This window comes from Triturus cristatus, chromosome 9 (assembly GCF_964204655.1).
Source record: "Triturus cristatus chromosome 9, aTriCri1.1, whole genome shotgun sequence".
Classification (NCBI taxonomy): domain Eukaryota; kingdom Metazoa; phylum Chordata; class Amphibia; order Caudata; family Salamandridae; genus Triturus; species Triturus cristatus.
In genome coordinates, this window is record NC_140592.1 from 153,308,546 (window position 1) to 153,334,915 (window position 26,370).

General features: G+C 41.6%; 1 protein-coding gene across 1 annotated transcript in view; it reads right to left on the bottom strand.

The window, feature by feature from the left end:
* Nucleotides 1–16,947, bottom strand: part of ACTR8 (actin related protein 8) — a 177,176-nt gene extending 160,229 nt beyond the window's left edge. Inside the window, exon 1 of the mRNA XM_085624632.1 lies at nt 16,699–16,947. Coding sequence (XP_085480758.1) covers nt 16,699–16,818 — 120 coding nt within the window. The 5' untranslated portion in view covers nt 16,819–16,947. The remainder of the gene's footprint in view (nt 1–16,698) is intronic.
* Nucleotides 16,948–26,370: the final 9,423 nt, after the last annotated feature.

Sequence of the window (26,370 nt, forward strand, 5' to 3'; positions counted from 1 at the left end):
AGTCAATTAGTGACAGTGAGTCAGTGAGTGAGTCAATTAGTGATAGTGAGTCAGTGATAGTGAGTCAATTAGTGATAGTGAGTCAGTGATAGTGAGTCAGTGTGAGTGAGTCAGTGAGTGAGTCAATTAGTGATAGTGAGTGAGTCAATTAGTGATAGTGAGTGAGTCAACCTATGGCATAAGTGGTCTTTTTTTCAAGTCACTGCTTATGGCACGGAGCAAGGGAAAAGAGTAACTAAAGTAACCATTAATCGCCACTTAATGTGAATAGATTATATAAATTAACCACAGTTACTATTTCCCACATCTCTAGTGTCAAGTAGGCAATATTTGCTTCATTTTAATGTACTTGCTTTCGGCCTTGATTCCTTTATATGTGTAACTGTAGTATACTTCGATCACACTACAAAAGGATGCAACAAGAATACTGTAAAGAAAGTTTATATTTGCCTGTGGAACATTCCTGTGGTATGGTGAGCCAGTGAGAGTGAGTCAATGAGTGAGTGAGAGTGAGTCAGTGAGAGTGAGTCAATGAGTGAGAGAGTGAGTCAGTGAGAGTGAGTCAATTAGTGAGTGAGTCAGTGAGAGTGAGTCAATTAGTGAGAGAGTGCCTCAGTGAGAGTGAGTCAATTAGTGACAGTGAGTCAGTGAGAGTGAGTCAATTAGTGAGAGTGACTCAGTGAGAGGGAGTCAATTAGTGAGAGTGAGTCAGTGAGAGTGAGTCAATTAGTGAGAGAGTGACTCAGTGAGAGTGAGTTAATTAGTGAGCAAGTGAGCCAGTGAGAGTGAGTCAATTAGTGAGAGAGAGTGACTCGGTGAAAGAGTCAATTAGTGAGTCATTGACAGTGAGTCAATTAGTGAGTGAGTCAGTGAGACCAAGTCAATTAGTGAGAGTGAGTCAGTGAGAGTGAGTCATAAGATAGAGTGACTCAGTGACAGTGAGTCAATTAGTGAGTCATTGAGAGTGAGTCAATTAGTGAGTGAGTCAGTGAGACTGAGTCAATTAGTGAGAGTGAGCCAGTGAGAGTGAGGCAATTAGTGAGCCAGTGAGAGTGAGCCAGTGAGAGTGAGCCAATGAGTGAGTGAGAGTGAGTCTGTGAGAGTGTGGAAATTAGTGAGAGAGTGAGTCAATTAGTGAGAGAGTGACTCAGTGAGAGGGAGTCAATTAGTGAGAGTGAGTCAGTGAGAGTGAGTCAATTAGTGAGAGAGTGACTCAGTGAGAGTGAGTTAATTAGTGAGCAAGTGAGCCAGTGAGAGTGAGTCAATTAGTGAGAGAGAGTGACTCGGTGAAAGAGTCAATTAGTGAGTCATTGACAGTGAGTCAATTAGTGAGTGAGTCAGTGAGACCAAGTCAATTAGTGAGAGTGAGTCAGTGAGAGTGAGTCATAAGATAGAGTGACTCAGTGACAGTGAGTCAATTAGTGAGTCATTGAGAGTGAGTCAATTAGTGAGTGAGTCAGTGAGACTGAGTCAATTAGTGAGAGTGAGCCAGTGAGAGTGAGGCAATTAGTGAGCCAGTGAGAGTGAGCCAGTGAGAGTGAGCCAATGAGAGAGTGAGAGTGAGTCTGTGAGAGTGTGGAAATTAGTGAGAGAGTGAGTCAATTAGTGAGAGAGTGACTCAGTGAGTGAGTCAATTAGTGAGTGAGTCAGTGAGAGTGAGTCATGAGAGAGAGAGAGTGAGTCAGTGTGAGTGAGTCAATTAGTGAGAGAGTGACTCAGTGAGTGAGTCAATCAGCGAGTGAGTCAGTGAGAGTGAGTCAATTAGTGAGAGTGAGTCAGTGAGAGTGAGTTATGAGAGAGAGAGTGGGTCAGTGAGAGTGAGTCAATTAGTGAGAGAGTGACTCAGTGAGAGTGAGTCAATTAGTGGGAGTGAGTCAGTGAGAGAGTCAATTAGTGAGTCAATTAGTGAGTGAGTCTGTGAGAGTGAGTCGGTGAGAGTGAGTCAATTAGTGAGAGAGTGAGTCAATTAGTGAGAGAGTGACTGAGTGAGTCAATTAGTGAGTGAGTCAGTGAGTGAGTCAATTAGTGATAGTGAGTCAGTGATAGTGAGTCAGTGTGAGTGAGTCAGTGAGTGAGTCAATTAGTGATAGTGAGTCAGTGATAGTGAGTCAGTGTGAGTGAGCCAACCTATGGCATAAGTGGTCTTTTTTTCAAGTCACTGCTTATGGCACGGAGCAAGGGAAAAGAGTAACTAAAGTAACCATTAATCGCCACTTAATGTGAATAGATTATATAAATTAACCACAGTTACTATTTCCCACATCTCTAGTGTCAAGTAGGCAATATTTACTTCATTTTAATGTACTTGCTTTCGGCCTTGATTCCTTTATATGTGTAACTGTAGTATACTTCGATCACACTACAAAAGGATGCAACAAGAATACTGTAAAGAAAGTTTATATTTGCCTGTGGAACATTCCTGTGGTATGGTGAGCCAGTGAGAGTGAGTCAATGAGTGAGTGAGAGTGAGTCAGTGAGAGTGAGTCAATGAGTGAGAGAGTGAGTCAATTAGTGAGTGAGTCAACCAGTAAGAGTGAGTCAATCAGTAAGAGTGAGTCAATTAGTGAGTGAGTCAGTGAGAGTGAGTCAATTAGTGAGAGAGTGACTCAGTGAGAGTGAGTCAATTAGTGAGAGTGAGTCAGTGAGAGTGAGTCAGTTAGTGAGAGAGTGACTCAGTGAGAGGGAGTCAATTAGTGAGAGTGAGTCAGTGAGAGTGAGTCAATTAGTGAGAGAGTGACTCAGTGAGAGTGAGTTAATTAGTGAGAGTGAGTCAGTGAGAGTGAGTCATAAGAGAGAGAGTGACTCAGTGACAGTGAGTCAATTAGTGAGTCATTGAGAGTGAGTCAATTAGTGAGTGAGTCAGTGAGACTGAGTCAATTAGTGAGAGTGAGCCAGTGAGAGTGAGTCAATTAGTGAGCCAGTGAGAGTGAGCCAGTGAGAGTGAGCCAATGAGTGAGTGAGAGTGAGTCTGTGAGAGTGTGGAAATTAGTGAGAGAGTGAGTCAATTAGTGAGAGAGTGACTCAGTGAGTGAGTCAATTAGTGAGTGAGTCAGTGAGAGTGAGTCATGAGAGAGAGAGTGAGTCAGTGTGAGTGAGTCAATTAGTGAGAGAGTGACTCAGTGAGTGAGTCAGTGAGAGTGAGTCAATTAGTGAGAGTGAGTCAGTGAGAGTGAGTTATGAGAGAGAGAGTGAGTCAGTGAGAGTGAGTCAATTAGTGAGAGAGCGACTCAGTGAGAGTGAGTCAATTAGTGAGAGTGAGTCAGTGAGAGTCAATTAGTGAGTCAATTAGTGAGTGAGTCAGTGAGAGTGAGTCAATTAGTGAGTCAGTGAGAGTGAGTCAGTGAGAGTGAGTCAGTGAGAGTGAGTCAGTGAGAGTGAGTCAATTAGTGAGAGTGAGTCAGTGAGAGTGAGTCAGTGAGAGTGAGTCAATTAGTGAGAGTGAGTCAGTGAGAGTGAGTCAATTAGTGAGAGAGTGACTCAGTGAGAGTGAGTTAATTAGTGAGAGAGTGACTCAGTGAGAGTGAGTTAATTAGTGAGAGAGTGACTCAGTGAGAGTGAGTCAATTAGTGAGAGAGAGTGACTCAGTGAGTGAGTCAATTAGTGAGTCATTGAGAGTGAGTCAATTAGTGAGTGAGTCAGTGAGACTGAGTCAATTAGTGAGAGTGAGCCAGTGAGAGTGAGTCAATTAGTGAGCCAGTGAGAGTGAGCCAGTGAGAGTGAGCCAATGAGTGAGTGAGTCTGTGAGAGTGAGTCTGTGAGAGTGTGGAAATTAGTGAGAGAGTGAGTCAATTAGTGAGTGAGTCAGTGAGAGTGAGTCAATTAGTGATAGTGAGTCAGTGAGAGTGAGTCATGAGAGAGAGAGTCAGTGTGAGTGAGTCAATTAGTGTGCCAGTGAGAGTGAGCCAGTGAGAGTGAGGCAATGAGTGAGTGAGAGTGAGTCTGTGAGAGTGAGTCTGTGAGAGTGTGGAAATTAGTGAGAGAGTGAGTCAATTAGTGAGAGAGTGACTCAGTGAGTGAGTCAATCAGCGAGTGAGTCAGTGAGAGTGAGTCAATTAGTGAGAGTGGGTCAGTGAGAGTGAGTCAATTAGTGAGAGTGAGTCAGTGAGAGTGAGTCAATTAGTGAGTGAGTCAGTGAGAGTGAGTCAATTAGTGAGTCAATTAGTGAGTGAGTCAGTGAGAGTGAGTCAATTAGTGAGTGTCAGTGAGAGTGAGGCAATTAGTGAGTCATTGAGAGTGAGTCAATTAGTGAGTGAGGCAATTAGTGAGTGAGTCAATTAGTGAGTGAGTCAATTAGTGAGTCTGTGAGTGAGTCAATTAGTGAGTGAGTCAATTAGTGAGTGAGTCAATTAGTGAGTCTGTGAGAGTGAGTCAGTGAGAGTGTGGCAATTAGAGAGAGTGAGTCAATTAGTGAGAGAGTGACTGAGTGAGTCAATTAGTGAGTGAGTCAGTGAGTGAGTGAGTCAGTGAGTGAGTCAATTAGTGATAGTGAGTCAGTATGAGTGAGTCAACCTATGGCATAAGTGGTCTTTTTTCAAGTCACTGCTTATGGCACGGAGCAAGGGAAAAGAGTAACTAAAGTAACCATTAATCGCCACTTAATGTGAATAGAGTATATAAATTAACCACAGTTACTATTTCCCACATCTCTAGTGTCAAGTAGGCAATATTTACTTCATTTTAATGTACTTGCTTTAGGCCTTGATTCCTTTATATGTGTAACTGTAGTATACTTCGATCACACTACAAAAGGATGCAACAAGAATACTGTAAAGAAAGTTTATATTTGCCTGTGGAACATTCCTGTGGTATGGTGAGCCAGTGAGAGTGAGTCAATGAGTGAGTGAGAGTGAGTCAGTGAGAGTGAGTCAATGAGTGAGAGAGTGAGTCAGTGAGAGTGAGTCAATTAGTGAGTGAGTCAATCAGTAAGAGTGAGTCAATCAGTAAGAGTGAGTCAATTAGTGAGTGAGTCAGTGAGAGTGAGTCAATTAGTGAGAGAGTGAGAGTGAGCCAGTGAGAGTGAGCCAATGAGTGAGTGAGAGTGAGTCTGTGAGAGTGTGGAAATTAGTGAGAGAGTGAGTCAATTAGTGAGAGAGTGACTCAGTGAGTGAGTCAATTAGTGAGTGAGTCAGTGAGAGTGAGTCAGTGAGAGTGAGTCATGAGAGAGAGAGTGAGTCAGTGTGAGTGAGTCAATTAGTGAGAGAGTGACTCAGTGAGTGAGTCAGTGAGAGTGAGTCAATTAGTGAGAGTGAGTCAGTGAGAGTGAGTTATGAGAGAGAGAGTGAGTCAGTGAGAGTGAGTCAATTAGTGAGAGAGCGACTCAGTGAGAGTGAGTCAATTAGTGAGAGTGAGTCAGTGAGAGTCAATTAGTGAGTCAATTAGTGAGTGAGTCAGTGAGAGTGAGTCAATTAGTGAGTCAGTGAGAGTGAGTCAGTGAGAGTGAGTCAGTGAGAGTGAGTCAATTAGTGAGAGTGAGTCAGTGAGAGTGAGTCAGTGAGAGTGAGTCAATTAGTGAGAGTGAGTCAGTGAGAGTGAGTCAATTAGTGAGAGAGTGACTCAGTGAGAGTGAGTTAATTAGTGAGAGAGTGACTCAGTGAGAGTGAGTTAATTAGTGAGAGAGTGACTCAGTGAGAGTGAGTTAATTAGTGAGCAAGTGAGCCAGTGAGAGTGAGTCAATTAGTGAGAGAGAGTGACTCAGTGAGTGAGTCAATTAGTGAGTCATTGAGAGTGAGTCAATTAGTGAGTGAGTCAGTGAGACTGAGTCAATTAGTGAGAGTGAGCCAGTGAGAGTGAGTCAATTAGTGAGCCAGTGAGAGTGAGCCAGTGAGAGTGAGCCAATGAGTGAGTGAGTCTGTGAGAGTGAGTCTGTGAGAGTGTGGAAATTAGTGAGAGAGTGAGTCAATTAGTGAGTGAGTCAGTGAGAGTGAGTCAATTAGTGATAGTGAGTCAGTGAGAGTGAGTCATGAGAGAGAGAGTGAGTCAGTGTGAGTGAGTCAATTAGTGAGCCAGTGAGAGTGAGCCAGTGAGAGTGAGGCAATGAGTGAGTGAGAGTGAGTCTGTGAGAGTGAGTCTGTGAGAGTGTGGAAATTAGTGAGAGAGTGAGTCAATTAGTGAGAGAGTGACTCAGTGAGTGAGTCAATCAGCGAGTGAGTCAGTGAGAGTGAGTCAATTAGTGAGAGTGGGTCAGTGAGAGTGAGTCAATTAGTGAGAGTGAGTCAGTGAGAGTGAGTCAATTAGTGAGTGAGTCAGTGAGAGTGAGTCAATTAGTGAGTCAATTAGTGAGTGAGTCAGTGAGAGTGAGTCAATTAGTGAGTGTCAGTGAGAGTGAGGCAATTAGTGAGTCATTGAGAGTGAGTCAATTAGTGAGTGAGGCAATTAGTGAGTGAGGCAATTAGTGAGTGAGTCAATTAGTGAGTCTGTGAGTGAGTCAATTAGTGAGTGAGTCAATTAGTGAGTGAGTCAATTAGTGAGTCTGTGAGAGTGAGTCAGTGAGAGTGTGGCAATTAGAGAGAGTGAGTCAATTAGTGAGAGAGTGACTGAGTGAGTCAATTAGTGAGTGAGTCAGTGAGTGAGTGAGTCAGTGAGTGAGTCAATTAGTGATAGTGAGTCAGTATGAGTGAGTCAACCTATGGCATAAGTGGTCTTTTTTCAAGTCACTGCTTATGGCACGGAGCAAGGGAAAAGAGTAACTAAAGTAACCATTAATCGCCACTTAATGTGAATAGAGTATATAAATTAACCACAGTTACTATTTCCCACATCTCTAGTGTCAAGTAGGCAATATTTACTTCATTTTAATGTACTTGCTTTAGGCCTTGATTCCTTTATATGTGTAACTGTAGTATACTTCGATCACACTACAAAAGGATGCAACAAGAATACTGTAAAGAAAGTTTATATTTGCCTGTGGAACATTCCTGTGGTATGGTGAGCCAGTGAGAGTGAGTCAATGAGTGAGTGAGAGTGAGTCAGTGAGAGTGAGTCAATGAGTGAGAGAGTGAGTCAGTGAGAGTGAGTCAATTAGTGAGTGAGTCAATCAGTAAGAGTGAGTCAATCAGTAAGAGTGAGTCAATTAGTGAGTGAGTCAGTGAGAGTGAGTCAATTAGTGAGAGAGTGACTCAGTGAGAGTGAGTCAATTAGTGAGAGTGAGTCAGTGAGAGTGAGTCAATTAGTGAGAGTGAGTCAGTGAGAGGGAGTCAATTAGTGAGAGTGAGTCAGTGAGAGTGAGTCAATTAGTGAGAGAGTGACTCAGTGAGAGTGAGTTAATTAGTGAGCAAGTGAGCCAGTGAGAGTGAGTCAATTAGTGAGAGAGAGTGACTCAGTGAGTGAGTCAATTAGTGAGTCATTGACAGTGAGTCAATTAGTGAGTGAGTCAGTGAGAGTGAGTCATAAGAGAGAGTGACTCAGTGACAGTGAGTCAATTAGTGAGTCATTGAGAGTGAGTCAATTAGCGAGTGAGTCAGTGAGACTGAGTCAATTAGTGAGAGTGAGCCAGTGAGAGTGAGGCAATTAGTGAGCCAGTGAGAGTGAGCCAGTGAGAGTGAGCCAATGAGTGAGTGAGAGTGAGTCTGTGAGAGTGAGTCTGTGAGAGTGTGGAAATTAGTGAGAGAGTGAGTCGATTAGTGAGAGAGTGACTCAGTGAGTCATTGAGTGTGAGTCAATTAGTGAGTGAGTCAGTGAGACTGAGTCAATTAGTGAGAGTGAGCCAGTGAGAGTGAGTCAATTAGTGAGCCAGTGAGAGTGAGCCAGTGAGAGTGAGCCAATGAGTGAGTGAGTCTGTGAGAGTGAGTCTGTGAGAGTGTGGAAATTAGTGAGAGAGTAAGTCAATTAGTGAGTGAGTCAGTGAGAGTGAGTCAATTAGTGATAGTGAGTCAGTGAGAGTGAGTCATGAGAGAGAGAGTGAGTCAGTGTGAGTGAGTCAATTAGTGAGCCAGTGAGAGTGAGCCAGTGAGAGTGAGGCAATGAGTGAGTGAGAGTGAGTCTGTGAGAGTGAGTCTGTGAGAGTGTGGAAATTAGTGAGAGAGTGAGTCAATTAGTGAGAGAGTGACTCAGTGAGTGAGTCAATCAGCGAGTGAGTCAGTGAGAGTGAGTCAATTAGTGAGAGTGGGTCAGTGAGAGTGAGTCAATTAGTGAGAGTGAGTCAGTGAGAGTGAGTCAATTAGTGAGTCAATTAGTGAGTGAGTCAGTGAGAGTGAGTCAATTAGTGAGTGTCAGTGAGAGTGAGGCAATTAGTGAGTCATTGAGAGTGAGTCAATTAGTGAGTGAGTCAATTAGTGAGTGAGTCAATTAGTGAGTCTGTGAGTGAGTCAATTAGTGAGTGAGTCAATTAGTGAGTGAGTCAATTAGTGAGTGAGTCAATTAGTGAGTGAGTCAATTAGTGAGTCTGTGAGAGTGAGTCAGTGAGAGTGTGGCAATTAGAGAGAGTGAGTCAATTAGTGAGAGAGTGACTGAGTGAGTCAATTAGTGAGTGAGTCAGTGAGTGAGTCAGTGAGTGAGTCAATTAGTGATAGTGAGTCAGTATGAGTGAGTCAACCTATGGCATAAGTGGTCTTTTTTCAAGTCACTGCTTATGGCACGGAGCAAGGGAAAAGAGTAACTAAAGTAACCATTAATCGCCACTTAATGTGAATAGAGTATATAAATTAACCACAGTTACTATTTCCCACATCTCTAGTGTCAAGTAGGCAATATTTACTTCATTTTAATGTACTTGCTTTAGGCCTTGATTCCTTTATATGTGTAACTGTAGTATACTTCGATCACACTACAAAAGGATGCAACAAGAATACTGTAAAGAAAGTTTATATTTGCCTGTGGAACATTCCTGTGGTATGGTGAGCCAGTGAGAGTGAGTCAATGAGTGAGTGAGAGTGAGTCAGTGAGAGTGAGTCAATGAGTGAGAGAGTGAGTCAGTGAGAGTGAGTCAATTAGTGAGTGAGTCAATCAGTAAGAGTGAGTCAATCAGTAAGAGTGAGTCAATTAGTGAGTGAGTCAGTGAGAGTGAGTCAATTAGTGAGAGAGTGACTCAGTGAGAGTGAGTCAATTAGTGAGAGTGAGTCAGTGAGAGTGAGTCAATTAGTGAGAGAGTGACTCAGTGAGAGGGAGTCAATTAGTGAGAGTGAGTCAGTGAGAGTGAGTCAATTAGTGAGAGAGTGACTCAGTGAGAGTGAGTTAATTAGTGAGCAAGTGAGCCAGTGAGAGTGAGTCAATTAGTGAGAGAAAGTGACTCAGTGAGTGAGTCAATTAGTGAGTCATTGACAGTGAGTCAATTAGTGAGTGAGTCAGTGAGACTAAGTCAATTAGTGAGAGTGAGTCAGTGAGAGTGAGTCATAAGAGAGAGTGACTCAGTGACAGTGAGTCAATTAGTGAGTCATTGAGAGTGAGTCAATTAGTGAGTGAGTCAGTGAGACTGAGTCAATTAGTGAGAGTGAGCCAGTGAGAGTGAGTCAATTAGTGAGCCAGTGAGAGTGAGCCAGTGAGAGTGAGCCAATGAGTGAGTGAGAGTGAGTCTGTGAGAGTGAGTCTGTGAGAGTGTGGAAATTAGTGAGAGAGTGAGTCGATTAGTGAGAGAGTGACTCAGTGAGTCAGTGAGAGTGAGTCAATTAGTGATAGTGAGTCAGTGAGAGTGAGTTATGAGAGAGAGAGTGAGTCAGTGTGAGTGAGTCAATTAGTGAGCCAGTGAGAGTGAGCCAGTGAGAGTGAGCCAATGAGTGAGTGTGTGAGAGTGAGTCTGTGAGAGTGTGGAAATTAGTGAGAGAGAGAGTCAATTAGTGAGAGAGTGACTCAGTGAGTGAGTCAATTAGTGAGTGAGTCAGTGAGAGTGAGTCATGAGAGAGAGAGTGAGTCAGTGTGAGTGAGTCAATTAGTGAGAGAGTGACTCAGTGAGTGAGTCAATCAGCGAGTGAGTCAGTGAGAGTGAGTCAGTGAGAGTGAGTTATGAGAGAGAGAGTGAGTCAGTGAGAGTGAGTCAATTAGTGAGTGAGTCAATTAGTGAGTGAGTCAGTGAGAGTGAGTCAATTAGTGAGAGTGTCAGTGAGAGTGAGTCAATTAGTGAGTCATTGAGAGTGAGTCAATTAGTGAGTGTGTCAGTGAGAGTGAGTCAATTAGTGAGTGTGTCAGTGAGAGTGAGTCAATTAGTGAGTCCGTGAGTAAGTCAGTGAGAGTGAGTCAATTAGTGAGAGTGGGTCAATTAGTGAGAGAGTGAGTCAATTAGTGAGAGTGAGTCAATTAGTGAGAGAGTGACTCAGTGAGTCAATTAGTGAGTCCGTGAGAGTAAGTCAGTGAGAGTGAGCCAGTGAGTGAGTCAATTAGTGAGTGAGTGAGTCAGTGAGAGTGAGTCAATTAGTGAGTCATTGAGAGTGAGTCAATTAGTGAGTGAGTCAGTGAGAGCGAGTTAATTAGTGAGATTGAGTCAGTGAGAGTGAGTTATGAGAGAGAGAGAGTCAGTGAGAGTGAGTCATGAGAGAGAGAGAGTCAGTGAGAGTGAGTCAATTAGTGAGAGAGTGACTCAGTGAGAGTGAGTCAATTTGTGAGCAAGTGAGCCAGTGAGAGTGAGTCAATTAGTGAGAGAGAGAGAGAGTGAGTCAGTGAGAGTGTCAATTAGTGAGTTTGTGAGAGTGAGTCAATTAGTGAGTCTGTGAGAGTGAGTCAATTAGTGAGAGTGAGTCAGTGAGAGTGAGTCATGAGAGAGAGAGTGAGTCAGTGAGAGTGAGTCAATTAGTTAGTCATATGCCTTGAGATCAGCACTATCCTTTTTGGCTGCATATAAACTGTCTTTGATCTGCACGCAAGCCTTGTGGTTTTCTTTTGTGAAATTTGTGTGGAACTTTTTATCACATTTCAGCTGCATGTCCCTGTTTGATCATGCATGTGATTGAGAGCCCATGACTATGTGCTTTAAACAAGGAAGTCGCACAAAAACAACTTTGTTCCACAGGCCATACGATCTTCTGTGTTCTTAGATAATGTTGCTACCGAAATGCGGAAGTTTTTTTATCTGACTTGTATTTCATCATTATTAAGTACTCATTGAGGCAGACATTAATTTAAAGCTACATCATTACTGAACAGAGCCCCAGAGTGAGACGCTCTTAACGTATCAGCTGGCACATAGTCTTTTCACTGTATGCTCTTTCAGCAGCATAAACCGAAAGTCCGTGGGGCACGGACAGAGCTGAAGTGGGTGACTGGTGGCCTGCTGGTTCTGTTGAAGCAGTAAAATAAAAAAGCCATTAATCAAGCAGGATGGCTCTGTCTCCCTTCACGCCCAGGGAGGAGGGAGATGGGAGCAGAGCATCAAAGGGCTGGGTGAGAAGGGAGGGGGGAATGCAAGGGTCAAAGCGGGCGAAAGTGAAAGTAATCAAGCAGAGCATCAAAGGGCTGGGTGAGAAGGGAGGGGGGAATGCAATGAGCAGAGGAGCAGCTGTGCACGTGCATGTGATCTCGTGCACTCAAGGTTTAGGCCAGCCAAAAGACTGTGGGTAGCACTTTGAAAATCCCACATATAAAATGTCTCTTCGAGCCTTTGGCTCGCGAGACCTAAAAAACTGTAGACCTGCACACCACAGATGGTTACTCTGTTTCCTCAGTTAAAAGCATAGCATTTGATTCATCCACACTTAATGTAGTCCATTCTTCTGAGAAACTGACCATTTCATCAAGCAGTAATCCATTACTGAATCACTGTATTTTACATAATAATTGTGTTGAATATCTTAGTTATCAGAAACATACAATTTGGGGATGTTCTCCCTCTCTTTTGCCTTTACTATTGCTAGGCTAGAAACTGATGCTTTGAACAGCACCCGGTAAGCCCTCAGAACTGTTAACACTCCTACGATATTGTAGGGAAACCTGGATAGGTGTGTCGTATTTGGATCAGAAGAACCCTGAAGAAAAAACAAAGTCTCAACTTTCTCTGTTGACAGTTGGGTTCATGTAGGTTCCAGGACATGTCCAAGAAAAACAGAGTTGTTATATTACCTAATCTTAAATGCTTCCAGGACTGCTTTAAAATAAGTGTATAACATGTTCATTTCCACATTGATCAAAGCTATGTTACAATAGAGTCTAGGCTTGACTGAAGGAGACAATCTCTGTTCTATATGACAAATATTAAGTCAAACCCAAACCAATGGGAGAGTGACTTTATTAGAAAACATGGGAGAATGTAGCAGTAGTTTTAATTTAGTCTCCAGATGAAAATATAAAACATGCAATAAAATTTCAGGACGCTGTGTGAAATGTAATAGAATGTTGGAAGACGTCTCTACCAGTAACGTAAGTCACCATGGGTAGAGACATCTTAAAAGTACTAATGAAAGTGGCATTTATAGATTCCCCATGAAGCTTACTGATCAACTCAGCACATTACTACATGGTTTACAATGCTGGACTCCCCCCACACTGAGACAGTCTCACTTCTGGATCAGAGATTTGATTCCAACATCATGTCAAATTAGCAGTAACTTAACTTCCTGTAGTACAGATATGCTTTCCAGTAAGATAATTGAGGGAAATGTATCACCATTCAATGGTGGTAGCAGGACAAGTGCTAGGTATTCCAAAAGGCTCAAACAATCACAACTACAAATAATAATTAGATTGTTGAGTACAATGACCTTGTCACCTGCCCAATGTTGGTGCATGAATTAGCTGCTGTATTGTAGTGAATGGTGGATACAGCCAGTCACATGTCAAGCTCCCCTCTGAAAAAGCCTGGGTAGAGCATAAAAGCAAATGCAAAGATGACTTCTGAAATGCTGGCAAGGCAGAAAAGTCAGCCACATACTAGGTCTAGCTAGATGTGTCAGCAGAAAAGGATAGAAGAGTACAATTCTACAAGCACTTCTCAAAATAAAGTTGAACTGGTGTAGATCAAGATTAGATGGGTGAGGAAGATCAACAGAACCATCTGTGAAAGGCAAACTAGACAGGGACAAAGTCAATCATATTTTATGTTAAGCTATGTTTTTTTTATAGTGCACTAATCACCCGAGAGAGTATTTAGGGGCTTGGGCATGGTGTGTAGGTGTGTGGTCCCAAGGTGCTTACATGAAGAGCAGGGTCTTCAGCTTCTTGCGGAACTCAGTAAGTGAGGAGGAGGCTCTGATGTGTTGAGGAAGGTCGTTCCTTGTCTTGGGTGCTATGTAGGAAAATGAACGACCTCCAGTTTTGATTTTGCGGATGCAGGCGTTTGTGCGAGTGAGGCAGAGCGTAGGTGTCTGGTGGGTTAGTCAATGTATGTGCTTTTCAGATATTCTGGTCCTGTGTTGTCTAGAGCTTTGTATGTGCGTGCGAGAAATTTGAATTGGCTGCGCATATGAATGGAGAGCCAGAAAGGCTTCCTGACCTGCGGTGTGATGTGGGTGTAGCTTGGGAGGTCGAGTATGAGGAGCCTTGTTGTCGCGTCCTGGATGGTCTGTAGTCTGTGTAGGAGTTGTTTGGAGATTCTGGCGTAGAGAGTGTTGCCGTAGTCCAGTCTGCTGGCGAGGAGTGCTTATGAGACAGTTCATCTGGTGTTCTGAGGCAATCATTTGAAGATCTTCTGCAGCACGCATATGTCTTTCTCACCTCTGAATGGCTTGAGGTGAAATAGTGGAATTTGTAGTAGATACCAGCTTGCGGATACCTGAATGCATTTATGACCAGGAGCCACTGTGTGCATGTGAATCCATGTGTCTGCAATACATAAGATAAAATGCTGTAATCTTCAGTGCCAGGTTAGAGTGCGTGCTGCTTTTGTCTGCCAGTCTGTAACTCAATCCCCTGGATGTAATGACAGCATATATAAAAAATTCTATTAAGTAGGAATTCTTGTATTTTACTGCAAAAATCCATCATGGTAATGTAAGACTTGTCACAGGGCCTTTGTGTCCAATATTTCATGAGGATGTGCCATCACTCGTCTAATGTAGTATATACTATATTCATTACAGATTAGTCTTATTATTGGCTACAAGTAACTCATCGAGACCTTATGCCAAATGAAGCTAGATCACACCACTCTTACATTTCCAGAGATTTCCAGTTACCAGTGCAGGTGAGCTCTGTACCTGGCCAACTGATTTTGATTCATCAGTTGACAACCGGCTACTTAGTGCCTCATTGTATTGTGGCCACCAGTAATTAACAATATGAGGATCTGTATTTAGACTCAATGTTTCTATAGTTTATAAATAACCTAGATGATATCTACTTAAGGGTACGGTTTTTTCCATGAATTAATTACCAGATGGCTACCCATCGTAGCCAGTCGAAATTTAAAGACTTTGCATGAAGTTTTTTCAGCTCATTAGAAGACCACTTAGTCTCCAGTTCAAAATATTAGATTGCATCTTTAAGAAAATTACACTCTGAAGGAGCACAGCAATGGTAATCACGTTCAGTACTGTCATTAACTACATAAATACATGGTAGCTATTGCATCCAATGACAGAATCTTAAAATAAACTATGGCTATCTGTTAAGGTGTTTTAGATGCAAGTCTTATATGAAAATGTGAATGAGAAATTTCTTTGAAAAATAATCAAGTTATTTCTGGATGAGTAATTAAAATGAAATTAGTTAATTTCGTTCACTAAAAATGAATGAGGTAACTAACTATTATTAAAATCTTTTTGAATGTGAAATAATAGAATTACAAAAAATGATAATGGAAAAGGCGCATGTGACTTAACGGTAAGAAGTTATGTAGAAAAATATACTAGGATTACGAAGTCAGACAAAGTATTGGTATTAGTGTTGGTCATTAACTAATAAAAGAGTGTATCTATGCTTAGCTCCGATATGTCTTTATTAATGATTGACGAAGCTTCATCAATAATATATGAAGCATAGCGCAAAATAGGAATGTAAAGGATTATGTTTAGGTTTTACTACCTCTTTAAAAACTAAAAAAATATTTGCTATACAAATTAATCATTTAACAATTAATATTTACTGGATAAAGTGTTTAGCATCTGAGCGTATTATTGAATTTGAAGGGTTATGTATGAACATAAGGGATCAATAACAGTGTATCATATGTATACCCTTGTGTTTAAATTGGACTGATGAACTATCTGTAAATATTAAGAGACTGATATTAATACATTTGTGTACTGCCTTGAAGAAACAACAGTCTAACAGCACCAGCTGTTAGCTGTGGAATCAGTGGGAGGTGGACGGTAAAAGAAGCCTAGTGGCAGGGCACGTATTTTGGGTTGTTGATGTGATAAATGGGCCAGACGTGGCAACAGGGAGCAAAAAAGGGTAGGATCTCCCCCCTTCAAACTTTTTGGTGTGGGCCCTACCCATCTTACCCTGCGACCAATAATATTATTTGCTAAATCAAACCGCCACCCTGCCCTTTGTTTGCACCAGTGCACTGCTTTCTTTATAAGGCTTTGGCTATCCTGTTGGGAGTCACACTCTAGAGGAGGAACCCCCTCCAGGATTATCATGCACAGCATGCATTCAAGGGACAGGTGTAGGTTGACTAGTTGACTCCTTGATAATGGTGATGGAACCTGTTGGATCTGGATAGGAGTCTGCGGGACCATGGGAAGGAGTGGACAACTGGGTTCATGTGGGTCTTATCTCTTCCCAATTGAACATTACGCTTATACAATGTAATAAGGTAATCCCAATGTGAAAAACGTGACAACACTTTGTATAGGAATGTTTGGTTTTAGGATGTCTGCTGTGTGGAGTATTTTTCGTCTGTATCCTCTGCAAATGCAGATAACTATTTAAGCTAAAATGAAGATTTGTGAATAAAATGTGGAGCTCTGTCCTAATGACTTACTGCCAATCTTCATTATCTTCAGTCCTAATCATTCTCGTCAAGGGCATTACTTCTGAGGTTCTCCCACCTCTAGATAGGACAATTAGATCTGAAATTATGCTGCTTGCTGACCGCACCCGCTATGAAGGGCTAGCTTACAAACCATTCTTCCTGTCATTAACAAGCCTCATTGAATGCAATAAGTCAGGGGTGAATGAGCAGGTTAAAATTACTGTGACGGGGACGATTATTGTTGTATAACGTCCTTCGGGAACCACGAAGGCATCCTTGTGTTTCTGGAAATAGAATCCATGGTGCGGTCTGCCACAGTCTTTCCACAAGGTATTGTTAACTAACGAATGCTAGGACTTCACAGTATTAAGAAGCACTCCCTCTGGGTGATCTGAAAAAAATAGGACATCACCTAACATTTATTGGTGCCAGAGAGATATTATCTCGCATGATCGCATCCCTCCATATGCGTAGGGTTAGATCCTGTTCTCATTTAGATCGTCAGAATCTACTTCAACATTTAAACAATCCAATGCTTTAAACTGAAATATAGGAGTGTAGGAACTTACTCTTTAGAGCACCTCTTTTCTACTGAAAAGTGCTGCTACTCTCCCATTAAATGTATTGAAGCAGTGCTGAGAAGTGCAGGTATTCTCCATTCCTAATTACTGAACAGCAAGTATTCGGTAGCGAACAGTACCTGCTCGTTTAAGCACTGGTTACAGCCACTCTTTTTTACAGAAACACTGGGATTCTAAACCTCAAGCTTATGAGAAGACGACACTCCACCATGTCGTGTGATTTTGTAAATAAGCCATACATGTATGTAACAGCACACATTTGCACAAGAGAATGCCACTGTAAACTAGGATCTCCCTCTCTCGGGAGGGTGATGCGCCTTAGATTTCCAAGACTGTGCTCACCTCTTGCATAGACTCCTGCACAACGGCCGGCACGATTGGGCGCTTCACTCCAACGCGCTGTTCTTTCTCTCGCTCCTTCTCCTTCCCGTTCTCCGGGTCTCCCTTCTCCGCCTGGGTCATGATTACAGCCGTTCCTTCCCATTACAGGATACCGGCAGTCGCAGAACAGCACATGCGTCACGTGGACATTCACGTACACATGGTAATCTCCGCCCACGTTCTGCACGCTACAGACAGTAGGTTCAGGCAGCTCTCTGATTGGGTGGGTCTCAGATAGGTGCTGTTAAGGCCTTTGGTATTCCAATAGGTTGCTCGAGGAGGCGGGCAAGATAGAGAATAACGATAAAGAGAGAAGTGAGTGACAGAGGAACGTTGCTCCTTGTCCCGGAAATAGAACGCTGTTATAAACAGTCTGCTTTTCCGTGTGCTTGTGCTGTTTCTATCTCCCCTGACCCGGAAGTAAACAGAAGCTGTTCGTGTCTTAGTGCTGGGACATAAAACAAGCATATGCAATGCAACAGGTCTCGCTTTCTTTTTCATTTTTAGAGTTAGATCTGTTGGCGTTGTTATGGAAATGTTTTTTACTTATCTGTTCTGGAGTGGATGTATGTGAGGGCAATTGTATGTTTTACAATGAATTTAAAAAGCAGTGCATTGATGGCAGAGGCGCAACTAGAGCCAAATTTCGGGGGGGGGGGGGGGGGGGTAAGAATTTTTTTCGGGGGGGCTGAATCTTTAAGCAATAGGCAGAGTGGAGCTGCAGGGGCTCTTAGAAGGGGTGAAACAACAGCAAGGCCTCATTAACATGCAAATGGTCTTTTAAAGACCTGTGAAGTGCTCGGGTGCGGCTGTGTGAGTGCCCGGGAAGCCGTCTCATCCCGGGCTGCCACACAGGACGGGGGGGGGGGGCTAAAGCCCTTTGAGTCCAATGGGTGTTGCGCGCCTGATTGATGGTTGGATGTGGTGTATGTGGAATGTCGGCTGCTATGTTCACTATGTAAATATACTGTGAACACTAGTTAACCTCTTCAGTGCCCATGACGAGATAGTCTCGTCATGGAGCACGGTCGCGCTGTGCCCATGACAAGACTATCTCGTCATGAACCCCACCCACTAATGTAACGCCCGGCACAGGAGGGGGAAAGGGCGTGGCACAGAAGGGGTTAAAGGTACTCTGTTGTGCTGTGCACGTTCCAAAAGTGACAAAGATTCACCTGTAGTGAGTATGCAAATGTTACAGCAAAATGAACAAATGACAAGCAGCAGTGTTGAGGGTCCTTGTAGTTGTGATGGAGCAGGTAAAGCAAAATTTTGTATACCTCCTCTATTTTGCAATGAAAATACTAATTATATAACCTACTGTTATATGTGATAACCTGCTTTTCCTTTGTTTATCTCGTGCTTGAATGCACAAGATCATATGCATGTTATTTTATAAACCCTTTGGTTCATGGCACGATCACAGTGTTCTAGAATAGAACATGTGATCGGTCCCATGAACCAAGAGGCGACAGTTGTTGGAGGTCTGCTGGAGCTGGAAGCTGTGTAACCAGAGGTGCTTCCTTTTCCTTATTTATGGATTAAATCTCGTTTTGAATCATAATACGACTATTGGATATACTCAACAAAACTGGCGACGATCTAAGGAAGCACCTTCTTTCGAACCTACGAGCTGGATTGATTTTTAAAAAAAAATATATATTTCAAGAATTTCTTCGCATTTTTTTTATGCTCATCATCCAGTTTTTGACTATCTCGTTTGAACTGGACCTCCATCATAATTCCTGGCAACTGTGCTTAACTTCGTGGAAGTTTATTGTATTGGATGTTCGTTTCCTCAAGTCGTTTCTTTCAAGTGCTGTACCTAAGTCTGGACGGATTTTGAGACGGAGCGGGGAAATAAATTATAAAAAAAAAGTGGACGAGCTCTTCGTAATTTACAGAGGTGTGGAACCTACAATGTAAGCATTGATATTTTAGACGTGCGGAGCAATTGTGGCTAGCATCTGTGTATTTGTTATGTTTTAAAACGTAACCAACGCTCCACTCACCGAATTCACCCCAGGAGCTCCATCGTCGTTCTGTGCAGAGTTCTTTCTTCTTCCTGCGCTGACTACGTAACGATGGTGATGGCGTGTGCGTCTTGAGTCACGTGCTACGCTACACGTAGATCGGCAGGATTTCAACAGCCTACGGACTTCTTCATACTGACTGCCTGACTCAGTATTGTTCGTTTGTTTTTTTTAAAATCAATTACCATCATTAAGGAGACGGATTTTAACCTTCTTTTCATCCTTGCGAAAGAATTACTATCGAAGACTCTTGTAATTCATTCTGTTCCGGTTTGGTTCGTATTGGCGAAGCAAAATTTACTTATGTTATTTTCTGTTCAATTTTTGGGTTAGCCGTTTGTGCCATCTAGTGGTTTAATGTGGTAATTTTTTTGTGTGGCATATCTTTCAATATTGCATTTCAAAGCATTTAGGTGTGATTCCTTCAAGTTTTTTTTCTTCAATGTTTTCTTTGGCAGTTTAAAGTGTGTTTTGGATATAAGCACATTATCTGTTTTGCTTTTGTGTACTTGTAGTACCTTATTTGATTCTTATATCTCCCATTTACTGTGTTTCTTTCTGTAAAACATTAACATGTGTGCACAAGGTTATACCCTTTCCCCTCCGCAACCTTATTGGTCAGCTGGTAGCTCTCCATGTATGCCCTGGGTTGAATGGAAAGCGTATTTCATAAACTATATTGAGACGTTGGATGCTAATGGTAAAATGAAACCACCAGAAAAAAAGCCATTTTCTTACATTCCTTAGGTCCGGAAGGTCTGAAAGCGTTTAACCAATTACCCAGAGTGGAAAGCAGTGGTGATGGAAATGTTTTTGATAAAGCTATTTCAGACTTTGATCGCTACTGTTCCCCTAAAGTTTGTATTGGCATTTCAAGGTACAAATTCTTTCAAAGGAAACAGCTTACTGATGAATCAGTGGATAGTTACGTTTCCATTTTGAAAACTTTGTCTTTAGATTGCAAGTTTGGCAATTTACAAGAGGAATTCATTAGAGATCAAGTAGTAATGCACACTAACAATTCTACTATCCAAGAAAGGTTATGGGTCAATGGGGATTCGGATCTGGAGAGTATTCTAGCCATCGTAAGAAAATCTGAAATGTCATGCAGAAGCGCAAAGCAGGTAAAGGGGAATCTAACAGTGCCAATAAAGATACTATTGCTAAAGTTAATACAAAAACTCGCTTCAAAGAACAGGACGTTAAAACTAATAAAACCTCTAGTTCTTTCAAGAATAAGAATGATGAAAAAAAAGATAATTTGAGGTGTTATAGATGTGGCAGTAAAACTCATTTAGCTAATTTCAAACTTTGCCCTGCTATCAAGCAGAAATGTTCTAATTGTGGTTTAGTTGGTCACTTTTCTAAAGCTTGCAACAAAAAGAAGGTTAACAACAAAGTAAAGTGTATTGATCAAACTGATGATAGTGAGGGCGAAGAACCTAACTCTGATTACAGTGAGGTATGTTCTTACCTTCTCAATATTAAAGATTCAGATCATCCTATTCTGAATATTGATAATTCAGTCATTAGGAAAAAACCTGTGTGTGATATGGTTATCGGGGGTGTTAATACCAAGATGTATGCTGATTCAGGTTCCCCTTACTCCATAGTGAATGAGAATGTATGGAATTCGCAATTTGTGCCAAAACTAGGTAGCACGTTAGAGTTGACGGACATCAGTCCAGAGGGTTATTCCGGTGAAAGAATTGACATTCTGGGTTATAGAACTCTCATCTTTAGGTTAAAAAATCGGGAGTGCACTACCAAATTATACGTGTCAAAAAAAGGACCATCTGTCTTAAACTGGTTCGATCAGGGCAAATTAGATATTGTTCTGAACCCCAATAGTCCTGACCCAGTCATGGTAATTGATGAGTCTAATGGCCTTAGTGCACTTTTATTACGAACATTTCGCAGTGTTTTCAGTACTGATATTGGCAAATTAAACAATTTTAAACATGAGATCCGTTTAAAAAAAGATTCATGTCCAAGGATTCATAAGGCACGCAACATTCCCTTAGCTGTCCGTGAGGAAGTTAAAGTAGAGTTAGAATCATTAGTGAGAGATGGCATTATTGAGCGAATTAGGTCTTCTGAGTGGGTTTCACCCATCGTCGTTGCTAAACGTGCCAATGGGAAAATTAGGTTATGCATTGATCTACGCCATTTGAATAACAACATCATTATTGATCAGTTTCCTTTACCACGCATCTCTGAAATGCTGAGCAGCGTTGGGGGGGCAATTTTTTTTTCTACAATTGACCTATCGGCAGCGTATCACCAGATTGAATTGAATGAGAATAGCAAAGACTACACTGCATTCATTACTCCTTTTGGATGTTTCAGGTACAACAGAATGCCTTTTGGTTTGGCGTCTGCCGCTGCCATTTTCCAACGTGTAATGCAGGACATTCTCAAGAATTGCAAAAATGCAATTTGTTTTCAAGATGACATTCTTGTCTTTGTTAGTAATTCTCAGTCACATTTGTCAGCACTGGAGAATGTACTCAAAGTTCTTTCTGACCATGGTTTGACCATTAGACATTCCAAATGTAAATTTGGAGTGAAGTCGGTGACTTATTTAGGTCACGAATTGTGTGAGGAAGGAGTCAAACCTAAAAATGATTTGGTTGAGGCTATTAGATCTGCTCCTCATCCCAAATCCAAGGATGATGTTAGATCTTTTTTAGGTCTTACTGAATTTTATTCAAAATATGTGCCAAATTTTTCTTGTCGAACATTTAACATAAGACAATTGATTAAAAACAAAAGCAGATTTTTGTGGTGTAAGGATTGCGAGACTGAATTTAATGATGTTAAGAAAGCCATTTGTGTTGCAACTGCACTTTCAGGTTTTGATCCTTCACTCCTTAGTATTATCACTACAGACGCTAGTTCGAAGGGTTTAGTAGCTGTGCTGTCTCAGAAATCTAATAATGGGAATGAACACATCATTGCGCTTGCGTCCAGGGCACTCACACCTGCTGAAGAGAAATATTCTACTATAGAAAGGGAAACTTTAGCATGCGTATGGGCACTTGAGCATTTCCGAGTGTTTGTGTGGGGCAAGGAGAGTTTACTTAGAAGTGACCATAAACCTTTAGGACACCTTTTAACCACTGAAGGCATGTTGAAAGCTTCAGCACGCATAGCCCGAATGTCTATGCGCCTTCAGGATTTTATTTACACCATTGTTTATGTGCCTGGAAAAGATAATGTAACGGCTGACTTTCTATCAAGAATGCCTTTGCCTCTGAGAGAAAGCACATACAATGAGTGGGATGATTATCATATAGCCTTGGTGCATGATGAAGACCTTTTACCAATTGACTGAAAGGTTTGGTTTAAGGAAGTTGAAAATGATCCCATTTTAAAAAATGTTGAAGGGTACATTTTATTGGGTTGGCCTAATAAAAAGAACATTAATTCTGACCTTAGAAGTTTTTGGGAGATTAAGGATGAACTTTCTTTGGTAGATGGTGTGCTAAAAAAGAGGTGATCGTGCCATTCCTCCATAATATCGTTTCTCACGGTCACGAGGGTCACTGTGGTATTGTCAGAACCAAGCAAAAAGTGAAAAATAATTTTTGGTGGCCAGGCATGGATGTTTTTATTGAACGTATTATTAGGAATTGCATCACTTGTGCGAATGCTGATAAGACTTTGGTTACTCTCAAACCTAATATAGGTGAACATAACATTCCGGATTTTCCGTGGCATACCATTGCCATGGATATTATGGGTCCTGTTGGTCCTAGCTCTAAATTTGTTCTTGCAACCATCGATGTTTTTTCTAAATGGCCAGTGGTCAAAATTGTGGATAAAGTGGACACTGATTCTGTTTTATCGTTTTTGGATGAAATCGTCACTGAGGAGGGGTTACCAGTGCGGCTAATTGCAGATAATGGTGTTCAATTTCTGTCTAACAAAGCTAAAGCGTATTTCAATAGAGTAGGCATCATTCATTGTACCACTTCTCTGTACAACCCAAGTGGTAATGGTGTCATTGAAAGGTTTAATAGAGTTCTCAAAAGTGCAATCCAAGTTACGGGAATAGGAAATGATAAATGGGAACTACAAATTTTTAAAACTGTATGGATGTACAGAACCTCCATTAATGCTATGACGGGTTACTCCCCGTTTGAAATAATGAGGGGTAGACTTCCAAGAACCAAATGCAATCCTGCGTGGTTAGCTCCGTCTACCATGTCTTGTTTGGATTTTCAGATTGTAAAGGAAAATCTCATCAAAAATCATGATGTTAATAAAGAACGGTATGATAAGAAAAGAGGGTCTGTACATAATCCTATTGTTAATGTAGGGATGCTTGTTAAAGTAAAAAAACCCTGGAAGGTCAAAAAAGGGGAAAGCCAATTTATGGGACCTTTTGAAATAAAAGAGGTACTTAAGAACTCTGTCAAACCTACCAATAATAAAGTTTGGAATTTGAGTAGAATTGCTGTTCTCAAAGGGGACAAAAGTATTTATTCCAATTCTGTGGATGAAACAAGGTCAGTTGACAATTTTGAAGATGAAGATCTCGTCAATTGTCCTATCAGCAATGCCGAATTTGTAAATGTTTCCAGTGATGAGGAATGTGATGCAGATTCTGGAAAACGACAGCGGGAAAAACCAGGGTGGCTGGCTGATTTTGTTTCATTTATCAGAAACAGATTTGTGTATTAAATGTTTTAATTTTTGTTTATTTTACTTTAGGGGGGAAGATGTGTTATATGTGATAACCTACTTTTCCTTTGTTTATCTCGTGCTTGCATGCACGAGATCATATGCATGTTATTTTATAAACCCTTTGGTTCATGGCATGATCACAGTGTTCTAGAATAGAACATGTGATCGGTCCCATGAACCAAGAGGCAACAGTTGTTGGAGGTCTGCTGGAGCTGGAAGCTGTGTAACCAGCGGTGCTTCCTTTTCCTTACTTATGGATTAAATCTCGTTTTGAATCATAATACGACTATTGGATTTACTCAACACCTACTCATATTATAATTTGACCTACGGTTTGATGTGTTATATTAATCAACCATTTGCATTTTTTATTAAACATCAATTACACGTGGGACTTATTGCTATTTGCATGGCAGAATAACTCTAATAACTAAATTATGTACACATACTAATAGTAGTACGTGTGATAATAGAATATTGCATGATTTATGTTGCTTTTGTGATGTTTGCGTTCCTGTTTTGGACCGTAAGGGTGAGTTTTATTGCTTTAAATGTCGCAAAAAGCTAGGAAAATACTAATACATAAAGGCAGTAGTGAGGGTTTAACATTAGAATCTTCATTTCTTTGTATTAATTACTCTTTTGTGTTTGTTTCGCTTAAGTTGACATTTGGGCCTACCAAAACATGGCGTCCGAAATAGAGTTCAGAAGTGGCCACCATCTCGTGAGCGCGATGCCTACTGTGCTGACTCGGATGGCTCTGTGGACCTCCAAGCGACCTCAAGGCACAGTGTTCCTGGTCAAGGATAGGAACATGGAGGACTGCCAAACTTCAGTCAGTAAAATCTGGTCTAAATGAACAATTGGGACACATAAGTAAACCTTTTACATTGTTGAATAAGGGCAACATGGACAGAGGAAGTGAACCAGCAAAATCCATGAGAACCTCAAGTCGGACGTTTCCAATGAACCAATCATTTTCCTTCTTTGTCTAAGAATGTTTCATGTTATCCTGAATTTCATTATAAAAAGGATAGTAGAATAGGGAGGGTTACGTATGCTGCCTTCTTACTCGATGACCGCAAACCCTTTTCGACCCCACAGGCGATGACAGATGCTTGCACGATTTCTGGTCCTTTGGAGATCTTTGGGACTGTAGCTTGCTGAGCAAAGAACTTTTGGACTTTGAGCTTTGGCCTGCTTTATTGGGACAATTAACTGCTATATTCGGTTATGCAGAGCCAAATGAATTAGGAAACATCCAGATAGCAAGAATAGGTAAATATAAATGTCATGCGATTTGTGCTGATTGAACAAAATTCTAAACTTTGATTGACCAAAATGCTAATATTAATGGCAAACAATATTTAGATAAACAAATATTTGATTAACAGAAATTATGAGTTTGTGGTTTTTCAATGAAGAGAGTAGAGAATTCTGAGTCTTAAATGTGTTTCAGCTGGTTCTAGATCACCATCAACCAGTCCAACTAATTGGTCCATCGACCAAGTGGTGGAGTGCCTTGATGTTTAAGGTTAGGATTCTATAGGTGGTGATGCTAATGTATATTCTGTAAAATAACTTTTCTTCCCTATAGGTAATAAGGTACTTCCCCACATGTCCAGCGCATCCCTCCTCCTGCTGTGTGCAGACCTGTGAGAGAAACGTGCAAGTGTTGGTATTATGGGCCCCACCAATGACTGCGTGTGTGAATGAGCTAGTGTGACGTTGGATCTGCGACGCAGGGAGGATTTTGTAAATTTCGCCCCCCCCCCCCCCCTTGATCTCATGCTGGATCAGTTTTTCTGGTAGCAGAATGATGGTTTTATTGCATTTGTTTGGTGATTATTGCTTATTGATTTCTGATTTTTAGGTCTCGCTGAGCCCAGCGCATGCGCTGGCTCGGAGAGACATTTTGTATGTGGCTTTTTTAAGTGCTGCTGGCTGGCCTAGCGCTTGTGTGCACGTGAGCATGCACGCGCGCTGCCACCATGTGCTAGGCCAGCCAGCAGCACGCAGGAACGCCTTTAGAGCGTCATCGCGATCACTTTCGCTTTCACAGCAATCGTGATCGCGATGACCGCCTTCAGGGCGTCATCGAAATTACTTTTGCTTTCACAGCGATCGTGATCGCGATGACTTTCGTGGTTTTTTAGAAAGCATTGGCCGTGCGCGCACACAACTCCTGCTTCTCCCGCCCCGCGCGGCCAATGCTTGTTTTTATTCGCTTTGAGCTTGCCCTGATATATTTCACGTTAGTGTTAAATATCTGTCATTTTCTAGCCAGATGTGTACATGGCGGCTATATTTATCACCTTTACCTGTCCACTAATCTGTCTACCAATCTGTTTCTTTTAGGACTAGTCTTACATGTTAAGGTGCGTAGTATGTGGCGGAGCTAACATGTCAAATGTAACATTTTCTTTTCTTTTTAATTTCACAGTCAACTTAATGATTTCTGGCGCCTGGATTACTGGGAAGATGACCTAAGGCAACGTCGGCGATTTGTTCGGAACGCGTTTTGGTCCACGCACGCCGACGCCATGCTCAAAGCTGCCGTCGAATATGGTCAGTCTTTTTTCTTTACCCTGCCTCCCCTCTGACGAGCGTCTCGCGCACTCTGTGTATGTTTGGAAAGCGCCATGTTTGTGTGACGCAGGTTGTGGTGCAGTCTTAAATTGCGAGCAGCAAGGTTTGGGAGTTAAACTAAGAAGATTGCTTTCAGTTTATTTCTGATATAAATTAAAATACAATATTAGAATATATTTTAAATTTACCAGCTGTGTATGTAACTTGACCAAAGTAAAGATTGTTCAACAAAGAAAACACCTTAACCCGATGCTTTTCTTGGATTTTACCGAATTTTGCTTTGCCTGAAACATGCTTTGGACTTTTATTTACAATTTCG